This window comes from Python bivittatus, unplaced genomic scaffold (assembly GCF_059951505.1).
Source record: "Python bivittatus isolate LINGU-HERP-01145 unplaced genomic scaffold, Pbiv_v1 ctg000980_np1212, whole genome shotgun sequence".
Classification (NCBI taxonomy): Eukaryota; Metazoa; Chordata; class Lepidosauria; order Squamata; family Pythonidae; genus Python; species Python bivittatus.
Genome location: NW_028277125.1, coordinates 33198431 through 33216611, shown reverse-complemented (window position 1 = coordinate 33216611; position 18181 = coordinate 33198431). Strand labels below are relative to the sequence as shown.

Below are 18181 nucleotides of genomic sequence, written 5' to 3'. Positions count from 1 at the left end.
CACTCCACCCTGCACTCCCCTGGCGACAACAATACATTTGTGCTAGCATTTGATGTGCTCTGGGTTGATCTGGGATCTGCAGGCCCGCTGGCAAAACCATGTCTTCAGGGCCTTGCGGAAAAGCATCAAGGTGGGGGCCAGTCTTATTTCTGCGGGATGATGTTCCACAGGGAGGGACCCACGACAGAGAAGGCCCTTCTTCTCAGTCCCACTAGATGGACTTCCTTAATGGGGGGACCTGTAACATACCCTGCTTCCCCAATCTGGTGGGTCAGGCAGATAAAACTGGGAAAAGGTGGTCCTTTGAATAACCTGGCCCCAAGCCATGTAGGACTTTAAAGGTGTCAGCCAGCACTTTGGACTTGGAAGCAAATTGGCACCCAATGCAGCTCCTGCAAGAGAGGTGACGTGTGCAAATCTAGGCGTGCATACAACTATGCGGGCCCTGCATTCTGAACCAACTAAAGGTTCCAGATATTTTTTAAGGGCAGCCCCATGTAGAGCACATTATTGTAGTCAAGGTGGGAGGTGACTAGGGTGTGGGTGACTGTGAGCAGGGCCTATCGTTCCAGGAAAGGGCATCATTAGCGCACAACCCGCAGTTGTGCAAAGGCCGTTCTGGCCACGACTGCCACCTGTATCTTGAACAGGGGTCGTGAGTCCAGGAGAACCCCCAGAATATGCACTGGGTCCATCTGGGGCAGTGCAACCCCATCCAAGACCAAAGATGGCAATTCTCCAGGGCCAGAGGACCCCAAACTCAGAGCCATTCTGTCTTGCCATGGTTCGGTTTCAACCCATTGCTCCCCATCCAGACCTTAACAGCCTCTAGGCACTGTGAGAGGGAGGCCATGGCATCATTAAATTATTTGGTGGTCTCTATCTAGGATAATTCTATCTATTGGTTAGACAGTTTTCTCAGAACTCAGAAGAGTTCTCTAAATTTCTGGATTTTTTAAATAAAAGTATAAATAACAATGGTATTGTAGCGGCTATCAATACCATTCACTCCAAGTTATAAGTAAGGTTGGAAATAATCTACATATTGTATACTCCTGTTCTAATTTTTCTCGACAGAGAACTAAATGCACCTGAAATTTAAAAAAAAAATAAAAAAAATTAAATGTTTTGCTAAATAAAATATATCCAGTAAGCATTAAAATAACCCTGGGTCATGTAAGTCATATTACTAACTATTTAGCTAGAAGAAAAGTTTATTCCATGCCAAGATAAAGAAAATTCTATCTCCTAACAGAAGATTGCAGTGTGCCAAGTGTGAAGATTGCTGCACTGAGATCTGAAACAAAATCTGACATTAGAGAAACAGCTGTGAACAATAACATCAGTCAAGATGTTGGTGAAATAAATTTGCTTCATTTAATTCACACTTCTCAAATAACTTTCAACTTCCGCATTTCTCTAAATTCTTTAATTCAATTGTCTGATCAAAAAATGTCCCCAACAATGCTTAGAGAAAGTTTTAAGGGGAAAAAAAAAGTGAAAATAGGACAGAACTTGTGCTTGAAAAAGAATGCAAATGTTATAAGCAGTAGAAAGCAAAATCATGCAACTACATCTATCAGTAAACTCTGTACTCTTCTCTATGTAGTGGGACCTGTATCATGAAGGGTACTGGAAGTGGATGTCTGACACAGAGAACTATGCCAAAGAAAACAGGATGAAGTCAGAAGTGAACAAAGGGAGTAGACAGACGTTACTAGTAGTTAAATTGTTTGTATGACTGAAGCAGAGGATTTTTATGCCATAAAAGATGTTTTGTAACCTATTTTCTATAAATCAGGTATTTTTAGTTCTACTAATTTCTGTCCCTTGGGAAAGCATCTGTATGAAAGATACTGCAACAGAAATGCTCAAATAGAGAAAAAAATGAACTACTAAGTGGTTTATTATAATATGTGTGCAAATAACTTAGAACAGGGAAGGAAGGAAACATAATACACCAATAGTCATTTGGACAGTAGAGTTTATTAGAAATATCTTCATTCTTCGGTGAATTCACATTAAAATATGCTGAAGGCAGCTCTATCAACATTTGATATCCTGCCATTACAACAACTTCCAGTTAAAAACTAGATAATGATCAGGCAGAGAACTGTGAATGTAGCAGGAAAAAAACCCCTAAAAATAAAAGCAGTTCCCTTAAAAAATAAGTTGATCCTGATAAATGAACACACATTGTAAGCAGAGGAGAAAAAGATGTAAGAACAAAAAAATTCCACTCTATTCTGGAGAGAGAAATTCTAAATGTGATACTCAAAAGTTTGACAAGATAAACAAAACACTATAAGGTTATACATTATTGTCCCTTGCAAGCTTTAAAACAAGATGTCTATAGGCTAATTTTGCCTGCTACCGGAACCATGTTGCCTCTCCAAGGGATGTTTGATAGACATTTGAGGGAATGGGGTCTGCAGGAGAGGTGGGGGGTGGGAGGCAAACAATAAAACATGTTGCAATGTAAATCCTGCCCTTTATGTACTTGTGTGTGATGTCATGACAACACGTGTTTTGCCATTTTGGCATTATCATGGTTAGAAACAGATACCTATGTGAGAGAATGAGATATTCACATAAAGTTATGCACAAATGTATGGGCAAATGTATATGAACATGTGGAAAACTTATCTAGGCCTTGGATGTTCACGTGGGAAGGTGGCACACAGTTCTGGCAGAGGGCATGGCTAACTTCTTTGCTCTGGAATCTTTCCATGTATGCATGAAATGGGTTAATTCAAGCCCTTTTATGCCATAGGCACAGTAAAGGAAATCTGGTATTTGGAACTCAAAAAGTAAAGAAAATAAAATAATGTGGTCAAGAATAAAAAAGCAGCATGATATTTGACAAAATAAAATAGGTCTGAACCAGGATACCTGAACATGAACTAATATTTAGCTTAATCAGTCATAAGTTAAATTGGGAAAGACTGATTTGAGCAAATTCCATCCTACTGAGAAAATAAGACCAAAAACACCATTTAAGAAAGTCAGCTAACTTAACTAATTTGCACATTGAGCTGAGTTGCTTTGGAAAACAAGATCAACTACCTTGTTCAATAAAGTAAGTTAAAATATGGCAGGTGGTATATTATACCAAGAGCATTATTTTCTGAAAGGCTGAGCACCTAAATGTAAGAGGCCACAATCTTGCAGTTCCACTGCGGCTCTTATGTTCCATATGCCAAGGATCCCCCATGTCTTCCTATGATGCACACTAGAATGTGATGTGTTCCCCAGAGCATTTTCCTTCCAAAATGAGAATAAACAGATCCCATGAATAAGGAACTTTGCATCATAATTGATATTATAAGAACTCTAATTATTTGGCATATTATCTTCCAGAGTTTTGAGAAACACCAACAGTGATTATTTCTTTTACATGTTGATACTGTGACCTATACAAAAGAATATTCTTGCATGAACACTGCTTTGAGGAGTTATATTCGCATCTCTTGCACATCTGGTACACATCCAACATCAGGTCTAGCCTAACACACATTTCACATTTGGCTCTTACTTGTGAAAACAAGCTTTGGATTTTGTATAACGAGGCCGCGTAACAGTATAGGCAACAATTATTCTACAGAAAGAACTAAATCAATTCATTTTTTTCACATTTTTTAGTAGTCTCCATAATCTTCTGCCATGGTTGATTTTTAAAAATGTAAAAAAAAATTAAATAACACTCAAAATATCCACCATGAAGATTTATATTCTGATGTAAACAATTTCTACCATTTAGAGATCTAGAATCATATTACTGATATTGTAAATAATTTTTCAGGGACTGAGGCAAAGGTAGAGTTTCTATATCATGCAGGCGTTCTCTTCCCAGAGCAAAGCGAATTGATCTTCGACACAGATCCATTAAAGGTAGAGGTTCAGCTGAAAGCGAAACAGAAACATAGTATCAACATTTTTCTTTATTATCGTCATTGATCATAAAACTGTAATAGGAAATATATAATATGCCATTTTTAAAGTAGAATCTTTTAAATAAATGCATTAAGTATGAACTGATCATAGTGGGAGGAATATGCTAAAGACACTGGCCCCAATTCCTACCAAATGGACAAGTATTATGTTCTATTTCTTGGAGCATTACAATTATAACGTTTTAAATCAATTAAAGAAAACCTGTACAAGTGATCAGGAATTTCAACTTAGATAGAAATCCCTTGAAATACAATATTTTCTGCAGTTAGACTGAGAGATGCCTGACCTTTAAATGTTATATCTGTTCCCATTTAGGAAAAGAAACTAAAAAGTAATTGAACATCTAAAGGAACCCTCTTAGTACAGTATGACTTTCCATTGAGGTACTGAAGTAAACAGAAGCAGGACTTTCTCTCTGACATCTCAGGTAATAAACAGATTTTGTTCCTTCACTTTAAAGACATTTTTTTTCTTAAATATTTTCTTAAATAGCTTTAAAACAATCACATGAGTATTAGAGACAAAAGCGTTCAATACTTGAACCATAATTTTGTTTTAAGGCTTGTTTTCATTTCAATAACCCTCCCCCCCCCAACGTTTTTTAGCTTTCACACACAAGGTTTCAAAGCATGCTGCAGAGAATATAACTGCCCTCACTTTGCTTCTGGAGACTTTGAGACTATCCTCTACTGAAGCTATTGACTGCTGAGGATTGCAGGTGGTTCTGTAAGAGCATATGGCTAACTGGCCTGGGTATGCATTCTCACCTCAAACACTGTGTCTCTTGTGTGTGGAAGTTGAATGTAAAAGCTTAAGATATTTATGCTTCTGGAGTTAAAAGACATTTTTCTCTACAGGCAAACGTTTAAGAGCTATAAAAAGTTCTATTATGCTTAAAGACAAAACACAGAGAAAACATTTCATTAACGTGGGGGGGGGATATGACAGGGTACACACTGCACTTTCAGCATTCTGGGACAGAAAAGTTCAATTAAAATGTCAAAATGTTCTGGACATATAAAGCTCTTTCATACCCATCGTAGGTAACAGTTCAGTACTTAATGTTGTGCCAACCATTGTCCCAGAAATGCTGAACTGCCTCCTCAGAAATTAAAACCAAGATTAAATACAGACAAGTATTAAATTTTGCCAGTCTCAGAATGTTAAGTAAGTAGTAACTCCAAAATTAGCAAATTCACATATGTAGTGACTGTTTATGATTATCTTGTAACATTGTTAGTCGGTCCTTATAAAGTTGTTCACATATAAACACACGCACACACACAAACCAACCAACCAAAGCAGTTCTCAAAAGGAGAAATTAAAAGGATTAGTGATTACTTGCAGCACCTTTAACCATTACCTCTCAAATATGTTTTTCTAAGTTGAAATTTTAACACCTCCTTTCTTCCCCAGGCATTGCACATTTAAAACCAAACAAAAAGAGTTACGTAAGTGTCAGCCACAATTAGGTGCAACATTTATGTAGGTTTATGTAAAGTACATTAAAAAAACAAACTAGGTAGAGAAGAAAACTACGGGGGATGCTAATGTCACAACTATATTTCTATATTTTATGTACATTGGGAAATTTGTATAGATCCTAGATTAGTGAGTTGATGCAATGGTGGTCTGAATAAAGAGTACTGTTCTACTTTGCTTTTAGCTTTCATTGCTATTCCAGCTACAGACATCTCTGGACACTGAAAGACTTAATTATTGTAATGTGCTTTTATTTGAGGTTGTCCTTACATGTGATCCAAAAGGTACAGAGAGTAGGACTTCTGGGGAAGAAATGGTGAACTGAAGACCGCTCTACTAAAAGTGGAGCCGATGACTGCGGTGGAATGAAGATCCAGCAAATAGACCAGCTCTTCATAATTCCTCTCCAGGCAAGGAGAGGACTTGAGATTGGCCACAAGTTGGTCCTTATGAGGAGACCACAAGACAGCAGTCTTTGGCGAGTTTAGACCTCTGGGAGATGAGGAATAGCCATCTTTGTTCAAACAACAAAGACCTTCATGGACATTGGGTTCACATACTTCCTTTTCTAATCACTTTTGGAAATTGCTTGTTAACTGCTTTTCAGCTATTAGGAACCTTTGGACTGACAACACTGGGTGAGTTTCCTTCAATTCTTAGTGAAAGAAGTTTTAAATACAAGTTTAAGGATTTTTTTGTGGGGGGGGAATAAACAGCAAAAGGATGATTAGAACTTTGATTTTGGAAAGTTACAAATGGACTAAGGGACCAGATGGATTTGAAATAAGATTTTGGAATTAATTATGAGAATCCTTCCTGTGGGAAAATGCTTTTGTTTTGAATTCTTTAAAAAAAAAAACATGATAGGTTGGGACTTTGAAGACTGGACATTAGAGGGAGCCAGAAGGAACTAAAGATTACAATTAAAGGAGAAGAACACTTAAATTTGACTTACTAATACAGGATGGAACAAATTATTTTAACATTGGACACACTGAAGGATATTTTTGAACAATGGACTCAGAAGTTAAGAGTATCTGCCTCTATAGATAGACTGTGTTTAAAATATGTTATGGAAGAGGAACAAGTTTTACTGGATAAGACTGAGACTGATCTGAAAGTGGATTTAAAAATGACAGGCTACAAGAGTGATATGGAAAAAAATGCTACACTAGACATACAGTACAAAAAAAACCAGCTGATGTCTTAATAATTAAAAGGAATATACAAATAACAAACCACGTCAGTGACCTGGATAATTTTCCTATATTGGATTTACAAAAGAGGCTTGTTAAAGCTTTGAAGAATTTTGTGAGAAGAGACAAAGAAAAAAGAAAAGAAATAAAGTTCTAGGACATTATATGAAGGGACTAAAGATCAAGAATGTTAAAAATAAAAGGAAGGAATATAAAGTTGGTTTATTTGTTCAAGGTTAAAATAGATATGTTGTTATCTCTGGTAACCCTTAATGGACTTTTGCTGATGTCAGGTCTGAAATGACAAGACTTTAAGGATTTGTTTAAAGAGATGGGGTATGGGAAGAAAAGATCATCTGTTGTATTTTAAGAGAAGGTGATAAGTTTTTTTTTTACATTTTTTTTAGTTTGTATTAATTTTTTTTTATCATTGTACGTGTAATTTTTAATAAAATTACTATTAAAAAAAGCAAAAGGTACAGAGAGTACAAAATGCAATAGCAGCATTACCTCTATATGGTGCACCTCACCACTGCCACTGTGTAACACTATTTTTGAAAAAACTACACCAGCCAAGGTTTAAGATTTGGCATTTATTTTAAATCTTGAATAACTGGGATCATGATATCTAAAAGAATACCTTATTCCACTGACATCTTCCTGAGCATTCTGAACCTCATTAGAAGGCCTCTTGGCGGTACCACATCTTGAGATGTTAATCTGATATGAACCAGGAAGAGGGACTGCTTTGTGTATAGTTACAACCCTTTCTTTGGATTTTATTTATGTTTAAAATGCTTTATGGCTGCCCATCTTAAAAAATAACTGGGTGGCTCACAATCCAAAAGAATAAAAACAGAATAAATACAATGACAATGTATATATGATAAACACAGACTACAAAATACAAAATGGACCACCACCCCCTTTCAAAAATAAAGCCTCACTGATTCTCCTGCAATTTAGGAGTATGCAAAAAATGTATGTATTTACCCTGGCATCTGAGATTCCACAGTAGTGCTACTATATTAATTTTAGCTATTATTGCAATGTGCATTTTAAAATTGTTTTGAAATACATTTCTAATTTTGTTCACTGCCTAGTGCATGATACAGTGCATGAGAGGTGGTATAAATACGTTAAATATATTATCATTTGTTGTCTATTGTCCCAGGATGTAAAATAAGGAATGAGAGTATTATCATTGTTGTTATTGGAAATATTTTATGTTGCAGAAAATAGATAACTCTCAGTCCAGGATGTACTGAATGGGACTGCTACAATGAACAGAGAAATGCCCTTTTTAATCTTCTAATTCTATGAAAACCTTTACATACTGAGGAGTGTAGGCAGGGTTTGGGAATGATTGGAATACACTGAATACAACCTGCCTATATTTCAGAATATTTATTTAAATCTTAGACCAAAAATATACCTTAAAGATAGTCTATGTTTAGCAACAGAATTTTTTTTTCTTCACACTTATTACTCTGTAATTCTTGTTTATTAATTATCACAAAATTTCTCCCAATATAACACATTTCCAGCTTCCAGAAGGTTAGATGTATTAATTCAATGAAGCAAAACAAAAGTCTCATTTATCTCAAACTATAATCCCTAGCCATTGAGTTAAAAATGGATCAATAGGGCCACATTGGTTCCCAATCTTAATTAACAAAAAAAAAAAAAAAAGCTCAGAACAGAATATAACAGAATACTGGGCAGACATTACAATTCCCATGCAAAACCACTGAAGTGTATGATCAGTCATCTATGCATTCTGGCTGTAGGCTTGGATGGTAGATCTGTACTTCTTTATAGAAAGCCAGTCAGCCTAAAACAGCTATGAACTAGAAGAGCAACAACAAACTAGGTAAGAACCAACTCTTATGGCAAACCCAGTTGCTATTTTTTTCTCTTTCTACCTTGATGGGACCTAATGCAGCAGCACTATTCCACATTCCAAATGTACGTGTTAGTTGCTGGTGGCAATATATATATATATATTCTTGGAACTATACAACTTCAAATTTCAAATTTATTTTGCACAGAAAGCAGTTGTCATATTTTAAATAAAAATTCTGGATATTCCAAAGGAGGAAAATGAGAATGAAATAGATTTCTCCTCATGATCTATGCAGAAAATATTTCTGTAATGATAGCTTAATGGAAAACTTGAATAAGTGGCAGAGTTATATTACTACTAGCAGTGCTACCAGATTCATGGACTAATGGTCAAGTTATAGAATATCACCACTTTCCGGTGAAAAAGGTCAGTGAGAATCCATATTTATTTGGGATGGAATACATACAGAATTTTAATTTTTTTATTACAATGAATATATACAAAGTAAAAGATTTCCTCTAGATATTTAAGTATGGTCTACAGTTTACAACAAATTGGTTTTAATTGTTTGTTCTGTCCTTCACCCTTCTGTTGGTCAAGGCCTTTCAATTTTGCTCTTTCTTTAGCTACTGAATTTTGAATCCTGATGAGTTCTCAAGCCAATACCTTCTAATCTACAGGAAGACTAGTTTAACTTGTCCAAAAGAAGAACCAGTAAATGTTCTAACAAAACTATGCCAGCACATCTGGACAGTCGTCAACAAAGTGGAAGAAGTCAGTTTACATATCAGTAGCAAAGAAAGAAGACTTAACAGGGCGTGCAAACTATTATACAATATTCTTAATTTCACATGCTAGCAACATAAGGCTTAGGATCATCCAATGCAGGATGGAAATGTGAAGCTAGTTTTAGAAGAGGCAACGGAGCAAGAGACATTATTGCTGGTTAGTTGAAAAAGCTAAAGAATACTAAAAAGAAGTCCATATGCACTTCACTTGCTATAGAAAGGCACTCACTGTGTCAAGCATGTCAAACAATAGAATTTCCTTAGGAAAATGGGAATCCAAGAATTTCTCACTGTCCATATATAAAATCTATACACAACATAAAGTCACCATGCAGTGTGAGACTAGGCTGAAGCTGCCATAACCTAAAGATGAAGCAGGCATGTAAGCAGAGAGGACAAAAGCCAGGAATCTTATCTATGAGATCCCTTCAGGGAGGTAGATAAGAAGGAAGCAAGTTGTAAGGAAAAAACAAAAGGACCTGAACCAGAAAGAGGAAGTTGGGCCTGAGCACATGGAAGCCCTCACCCCAATCCCATCAACTTGTACTTTTGGGGATTAAAGGGGTCCCAAAGCGTCTTGGTCATCTGAGTCATCCAGACTTGGCAGCTTCCGTCCCTCTAGCTAGTGCCTGGCAGCCTAGTTGGGAAGGACGTGGGTGTGTGTGTGTGTATGAGGAAGAGCAAATGTACCTTACAACCAGTAAAGTTTTACTGTTACTTTAAATTCACTGGGTCTCCGTGTATTACAAAGAACCTCTTGTGCCTCAGTGTTCGGTTGAAAGTGATTGTGTGTATCCCCAATTATTTCCCCGCTGTTGACCAGGGCTTTGTGTCTGTATGCTCCAGCCGCACCTATCTGGAAAACCCAGGTAGAAAGCAAGGGGGGCTGACAAGATCCGCGTGCCTCAACAGGCTGTGAGTGTGTGAGTGAGTGACCATAAGCCGAACCTGGGAGGAGCGTGTGTAACACCGGACAAAACATGCTAAAACAGACTGGCTCCAGGCTGACTAAGGAATGAGACAAAGTGGTATATTCTCTCCTTATTTATTCTTATATACTGAATATATCTTGATGGAAGCTGGATTGGAAGAATATGAGTGTAATTTTAAAACTGAAGGAAAAAAAAACTTCAATAACTTGCTGATGACACTAGCTCTAGTCATGAAAGTCAGGGAGCACAATGAAAAAATGGAACTATATTTATATATCAAGCTAATGGCAACAAGTGCTTGCAACTGGTCTTACTACTGCTAATGAAGATGTCAAAGTAGTGGAGAGCTTCTGCCTTTTAGAATTAATTATCAAGAGTAAGGATAAGCAGTCAAGAAACACACCGCAGACTATTACTTGGTAGTGTAGCAATGAAGTCCTTGGAAAAGATATTCAGATTCATGGTGGGAAAAGTGAAAGAAAAGAGAAGACAATCAGCAGCAAGGTAGATGGATCTGATTGCAGTGATGATGGCTACACCATAGGGAAATCTGAAGGGCTGGGTTGGGGACAGGTCATCCTGGAGAAAATGTATCTATATGGTTGCTAGGAGTTCACACTGACTTTGCAGCTCTTAATCAGTTTTTAAAATTAGAAAAACTATTTAGAAATAACAAAAATAAATAATTTCCACTTTATATATATATTAAATACTGGGTATACTAAATAAGCACATTACCACATGATCCACAACTGAATGTATATTTGCAGTATGTGTATGCAACTATACGTGGAACATAAAATGTTAAGTGACTGACTTGATATGCCAAAAATGTTCTCGTAGGGTGATATTTATATAATTATTGCAATGAATCATTCCAACTTCTTGACTCTACTGCAATCTCTCTTTTCTCTAAATGTGAAGCATCTATTATCTTCTTTTTACACATGTCACCACCATATCCTGCTACCTGATAAATATACAAAATTTTGATTATTTTCAGAACTGAAAATAACAACATTAAGGGTGCTGCTGAATCATCTGGGATAAGGTCAGGTGTGCTGGCATTTATTTACTTACAGATAAATAAATAAATAAGATTCCCAGTCAACTCCTTGTTTCATTCATCTAGTAGATAGTATACTGCTTTTTTGCCCATTCTAAAAATCTCCCTTGTGTTTGCTGTGTTTATTATATATTTTTCCCTGAACACAAGTAGCTTGCCAGCCACATTTTTCTAATCACATAAAAACATTAAAGTAATTCTTAATCAAGTTCTGACCTCATGCATAATCAATCTTCATACAGGTTGCTCTTTTTCTGTATAACTTTTAAACATACTATCCTCCTCATCTAGATTTTTCCCTTAAAGGGGGGGGGGTTAGAAACCAGGTCATATGTTGCACAGTTATGAATATCCTATAATCTAATGTTCAAATTGACATTCTGTTAATATTACTTTCTCTAGCACAGAAGAAAAAAAAACCTGGTAGCTTAAATGGTTAATTTGAATGCACACACATGGGTTATATACCTGAGCAGAGTCAATCTGGATACTCCAGAGCTTACAGAATTGTTTGGCAGATTCTTCCTTCCTTCCCCCAATGTGTGTAGCTCTCACCAACCCCATGAGTCCTAAGATCAGAGAAAATGTGAGGTTATCTAAGACTAAACAGGGTAGAAGATAGTATGAATTCACAGGGTTTAATTGACTGAGGGGAGAGAGAGACTGAGAGAGAACAGGACATATGGGCCTGGAACTCAGATATGCTTCAACGGGTGGTCATTGAAAAGAAAAAAGTTCTAAGGGTAAGAAAAAGAAATTTGTAATAGCTATCATCAGTCCAAGGCAAGATTAGACAACAGAATTTGAGAAGGATATGGAGTAGAAGGCTAATACAAGTAATGCCATTTTTCACTATAGGTGGGCTGTTCCAGGGAATATGATCGAGACAATGACGATCTGCCCTAAAAGAGTGGGACAATATATCATGAGGGAAGGGAGGTGGAAGAAGATAAGCATGCTTTTATAACTGGAGGAAGAAACATCAATAACCTGCACTATGCTGATGACACTACTGATAACTGAAAATGCAAATGTCTACAAATTCTAGTAATGAAGGTCAAGGAGGACAGTGAAAAAAATGGGACTAAGATTAAATGTAAAGAAGATCAAACTAATGACAATAAGTACAGCAACTAGATTTAGAGTTGAGAATGAAGACAATGAAGTAGTGGGTAGTTTCTGTCTTTTAGGATCAACTATCAACAGTAAAGGAACAAGAAGTCAACAAACATGCCACAAACTAGCACTTGGTACAGTAACCATGAAGACCTTGGAAAAGATATTCAGATGTCATGCCATGTGTATACCTACAAAGATCAGAACTGTGTAGGCAAAGGTTTTCCCTGTTACAATTTATGAAGTGAAAATGTGGACTTTGAAGAAGCAGGATAGAAAGAGTATTGATATTTTTGAATTCTGCTTCTGAAAATATGAACAAACGAATCATTGAACAAAATAACCCAGAGTTCTCACTGAAGGCACAAATGATCAGACTGAAATTCTCATACTGTGGACAGATTACATGATGACCTAGCTCTCTGGGGAGATTTGTAATGCTGGGAAAAGTGGAAAGAAAGAAAAGAAGAGAATAACTAGTAGCAAGGACTCAGTTACAGCAGTGCTGGAAGACCAAGTTGGGAATAGTGCCTCCTGGAGAAAAACAACCTATGTGGTTGCTAAGAATTGACACCAACTTGATGGCACATCATCACCATCATAATCATCAATACTGGAGCTGTAGTACCAAAGTTGGGAAAGTCAAAGTGGATGGAAACCAAAGGCTGCTGAAGACAGAATTGGGGATCTTCATCTTTTTCATATTTCTTTTTGAAAACCAGTTGGAATCGGGTGCAGCATGTCTCTTGAAGGCTTTGAACACTTAATAGCATTTACATTGATGCTGATAATGGCACAGCAGAGGCCTGAGGATCTTTGACAGGAGAAAATTCAATCTATCTCTCAACAAGATGAAAGAGCCACCAGATAATTTTTGAAATATGGTACAAGGCCCATAAAAAAACTACAATATGTCTGCAGCTCTTAGAGCTTGCTCATAGTGGGTGGCTTGCAGATGAGAATAATATTTATAACAAGCCTGTTTAGTAAATGCCTAGTAGCATATATAAGTGGCCTTGGTCACCTTCACTAAGACAAAAAATGGGTCCTGTACAGCCTTAATATGGGATACCTATGATTAGAAGAGAAGGTAATCTGTTGAACATTAAAAAGTTTTGAAGACAAGCGAAGTTTAAAGAAAATGAAAGTGAAAAAAAAGTATAGCCAATTCAAAGACAAATGTACTAATACTATGGCAGCCAAAAACAGTGTTCAACAAGAGCCATATCTAGTCACATAGCTGGAGATTGGCTTTCAATTAACAATTCTGAAGGTCTAAAAGTTTTGAAATAATGCTTACGCTGACTTCTAACCCATTTGTGAATTATGCTCATGAGTAAGAAAATAAATATTCAGAAAATGCTACGAATGTTATTATGGCATTTAAACCTAGGACACAAAAAGTTTCATTACTTAATCCATAGTTTAATTCACTAAAATTCTAATTTAAATTCCGTTATAATCTACCTTCCCAAGATATAAGAAATGGGTAAAAATTGTGTAATGGGTAAGAATATGTTGAACCCACTCTCTGTTCACAGGGAAACTAAAAACAATTCATTGGAAAGATAAGAACAATTTACTGAGGTACCATACAAATTTTTCATAAGTTGCTGTTCTTGGATTACTACTAGATGTGAGCGGATCCTTCCAGTTATCATGCTAAAATTCACTCCCCTCAGTTCTATTTCACTTACTGCAATCATCTTGAGTAATTGAAAAAGAATTAAATGAAGCAAAATCAGTTCAAGCAACTTAATTCCTAACCTGTTTAAAAAAAACCAAAACCAAAAACTGAAGTCCCAGATTTTCTAAATTACATAATTATAGATACAGATATTGCATTTGTGCAAACAAAAGTAAGAATATGCAAATACAAATTTAGATAGCTATTCCTTGGAAATTCAATAAAACCACATTTTACTTGACTAAATGGGGGGGGGAGAGGAGTTTCCATTATTAATGATTAATCTATTACACTGGAAAGTATACAAATGATATAAATTATGTCAGCATATATGCATTATAAATATAAAGTTGAATAACAATAGGACACACATTATTCAGAATTAGCATAGTAAGACACTTTTTTTCCAGACAATAGAAATATCAGCTATTAATAAATGGAAATATTTCAATTAAAGGGACAATCCTTAAAAGCATCACTCACACATGCTTAGCTAATGTTAATTAAAATCATGATCATAAGTTTAATAAGAATATGCCATGCCTTTTTCAAAAACATGCTTCTATAAGCAACCCCCCCCCCCCCAACCCTATCAATTTGATGTTACAAAGAAAAACAACAGCAAGGATATGGAAAATCACAGGATTAAAACTCATATATACCCACACTAAATATACTTCTAAAATTACATGTAAATTCCATGTTTTTCTTGAACAAAAGCAATATACATTATAAAACAAATCATGAAAAAAGCATTCAGTGATAACAAAAAAAAAAAAAAAAACCCACAAAAAACAAAACCCAAGCCATAACCTTAAGAGTGAAATGTGAACTTGTAATGTTAATCTATATAACTGGCCACCCCCACTTCCCTCCTAGGCTCTCCCATATCACAGCGGGAAGCTACTATGATGCCTTCTTAAAAATACAAATGATAAGATCTTATCATCAGCTAACATCAATAAGGCAGAACTTTAGCCTCTAGACAACTTAGGGCAGATGAAATGTTATTGTAAAAGTCATATATATAACTTTTTTTCCTTTCAAATTATCCCGGTTTCCACACATCCATTAACTACTTTATATATTACCTTTTGTTCTTAAACTTCTCACCTCTTCCCATTCACTTTTCCTTCCTTCCTTTATTCTGCAATTTGATCCTCATTGATTTTGTCTATAGGACTAAATCACTCAATGCACTTCATTCAATACCCTTCATTCAGCACCCATTCAATCTTCACTCTGATTTTTTCTTATTTTCCTACAGACACATACTTCTTAATTACCCTTTCCCACTGCATTCAACATACTTTTTTATTTGTTTTTATTTTACCTATACTTCGAATTTAGATACTGCCCATCTCACAAGGAAAGAGATTTATGTTTCTTCTAGCATATACAAGTTTCATCTTCATCATACTTGTTTGGCTTGTGGTCATCCAGATCCTTTTCACATGTACCAGCTCTCCCCACTCCTTCCTATATTTGTATTTTTAATTTTCCTACCCAAACATAGGATGCTACTTTAAAAAAAAAAATTCTGCATTTTCTCAGTTGTGTGTGTGTGTGTGTGTATTCCATATGGAATACCTGGTTCTTAATTAGGCTCATAGTGCAAACATCAAGTATTTCTGGTGAAATAGTTATGTCCTATGGCTTTGGTTTTCTTTCCTTCTCTTCTTATCCCTACTACAGCAGTGTGACGGGGAGGTAAAGGTGCCTCCATGCAGTTTTCTTGGCAGAGGTATGGAAGTGATTTACCACTGTTCTTTTAGGAGGTTTTTTTTACTTTCCTGTCTAGCCCATATGGTTAGGCCCATTTAATTAGTTTCATAACCTGCCAAATATGATCTCTACTGAAATGGAAAGAAACATGTTTTATGCCAAAATGAAAAGGTTAATTATTGGATAAAATTCTGGAGAAGCATGCAGATGACAGATAAGCTATAAAAACAATGCTAAAGATATAAGATTACTAGTACCGTAATGACTTCACAAAAGTTCATGATTCAACACACTTGTAATATTATGCATAAGTGTGGATGTTACAGCCAGAAGATAGGATGCTTGTGTTTAGTAACCTAGGCCATTGATCCATCCAGCCCAGTTTGGGATTTTCTAATTTGGGAGAAAAATGATTTTTTTTTTTTAACACTGAAGACCAAATAAATAAATGGCAGGGGGAGGTATGATAAACATATATAATTAATCACAGTGCAGGGACAGAAAAAAATATTCTTCCTTCTCCTAATAAATTAACATGAGATTTGATAAGGTGCAACTGTGGGACAAAAAAAGACCTTATTTAATAATTAAGACAATATTTATTTCCTTAGTGCATAGTCCAGCTATGGAATTCAGTGCTACAAATAATGGCGGATGCAACCAGAATGGCTTTGAATGGTGATTAGACACCTATCCAGAGAAAAAGATGATGTTACTTCCAGGATGAGAGGCAGCGTGTTTTTGAATATCAGTTATTGCACAAGCAGCAGGCTAATCATGTACTGACCATTTTAATTGCTACTGATTTGGATTAACATATTATTTTAACTGAAAAAAATGATTTCAGTAAGTCACAGTTTTGTCACCCAAGCTCAAAACAAGCTTTTGTCACAAGATTCCCAATTGTATGTAATTTTATACAGTAAGAGGGTTCACCTAAGCGCATTTGCAGCCATAATTCAACATCAGGACATGTGGGGATAACCTTGGGCATACTCCAGAATTTTCAAATACAGTTTGGGCCTGTCACATACCAGGCAAATGCTTACATACGGTAACAGTCATATCTTTCAGTTTTTTATTTTTTCAGACTAAATATTATAATAATTTCTCATGTATTGACAAAAGCCAGCAAGCATGTAGCATGCCAATTTTCTCTATAAAATTTCTTCTTTCATACAATGTTATCTTGTGAAATATTAAAAGTTTGGTTTATCTGAAAAGTCTTAGAATCTCAGTGACAACGTTGCCTATACATTTACTCAATATTTTTGAAATCTCCCAGTTGTCCCATCCTCTCTTCTGCATTCTCCTCCAGACTGCAGTGGTTTAAATGTCACTCTCTTTCTTGATGAGTCATGCCTCTCTGTGGGGAGCTGTTTTGTAGACTGACTGGCTCAGACTGTGCTCAGAGAAGCAAAGAAGAGAGAATTTCTATTGCAGTCACTGACTTTTCGGAAGAGAAATGTATCCTATTTTTGTTTGTTTTTTTAAAACTTCTTAAAATTCAAAATAACAGGATATCTGCAACCATACAGTGATTTTGTACAGCTGAGTTGAAAATTAAGCCCAGTCAACGCACAAATTAGTCTAACATTCCTCTCTCTCTCTCTCTTGTATTGTCAAAGTAGTTTTTGCTTTATGGCTAACTCAGACACCAAACTTCTCCTTCATTCTCTTCAGTTCTTCCCATTCCTTTCTGTTTCAAAGCTAAAGGTTAGACACACCCCAATGTTTTTGCTTGCCATGGTTTACAAGCTGACTTTTAAACATGGCTGAGTATGATTGTTTTGTTGATAGCAGTGGAGGCTGTTTTGAAACCTCTTTGCAGAGCAGGGGACACTTAGGTATACTGTTGCTGGGAAATATCAAGGGGACAGAATTGCTCCTATGCAAGCATGACATAATTGTTTGGAACTTCTTCTACCCTTCTTTCAAGACAAGAAACACTGGGACGGGGTTGGGGAGGAGAATGGAACATTGTGTGCATGCCCTTGTCACTGCTTTTAACCATCATTTCATTTGGATGAATACATAAATGGGGCAAATGAAATCTGAGATACTTTTAAGTGTCAAGCCAAGCAGTTAAATATAAAAAGTCAACATTCATTATTTTCAAAGTCTGAATTAAAATTCTGTTGATATACTTGCAAATTGTGTCCTAATTTTTTAGAACAACCTTAGGATGACAATTAAGTCCCAAAGCAGGGATCTATTCAGTATGGTATAGCACATCACACTTACACCTTCCAAGTTGAGATGAAGTTTGAATTATTCATCTGCCTCTCCCCTTGATCCTGAAAAAGGTCAAGTGTTTCATACAATTTACTTTATTGATGTACTTTCTACATACACAAGCAAGACCATGCATTATTAATTACTGCCCTCC

At 36.0% G+C, this 18181-nt stretch overlaps 1 protein-coding gene across 3 annotated transcripts in view; it reads right to left on the bottom strand.

Annotated features, from left to right (window-relative positions):
• Positions 1-1967: 1967 nt before the first annotated feature.
• Positions 1968-18181, bottom strand: part of SPSB4 (splA/ryanodine receptor domain and SOCS box containing 4) — a 189912-nt gene continuing 173698 nt past the window's right edge. For all 3 annotated transcript variants that reach the window (XM_088132100.1, XM_088132101.1, XM_007437961.4), the window contains one exon: positions 1968-3903. In XM_088132100.1, coding sequence (XP_087988226.1) covers positions 3776-3903 — 128 coding nt within the window. In that variant the 3' untranslated portion in view covers positions 1968-3775. The remainder of the gene's footprint in view (positions 3904-18181) is intronic.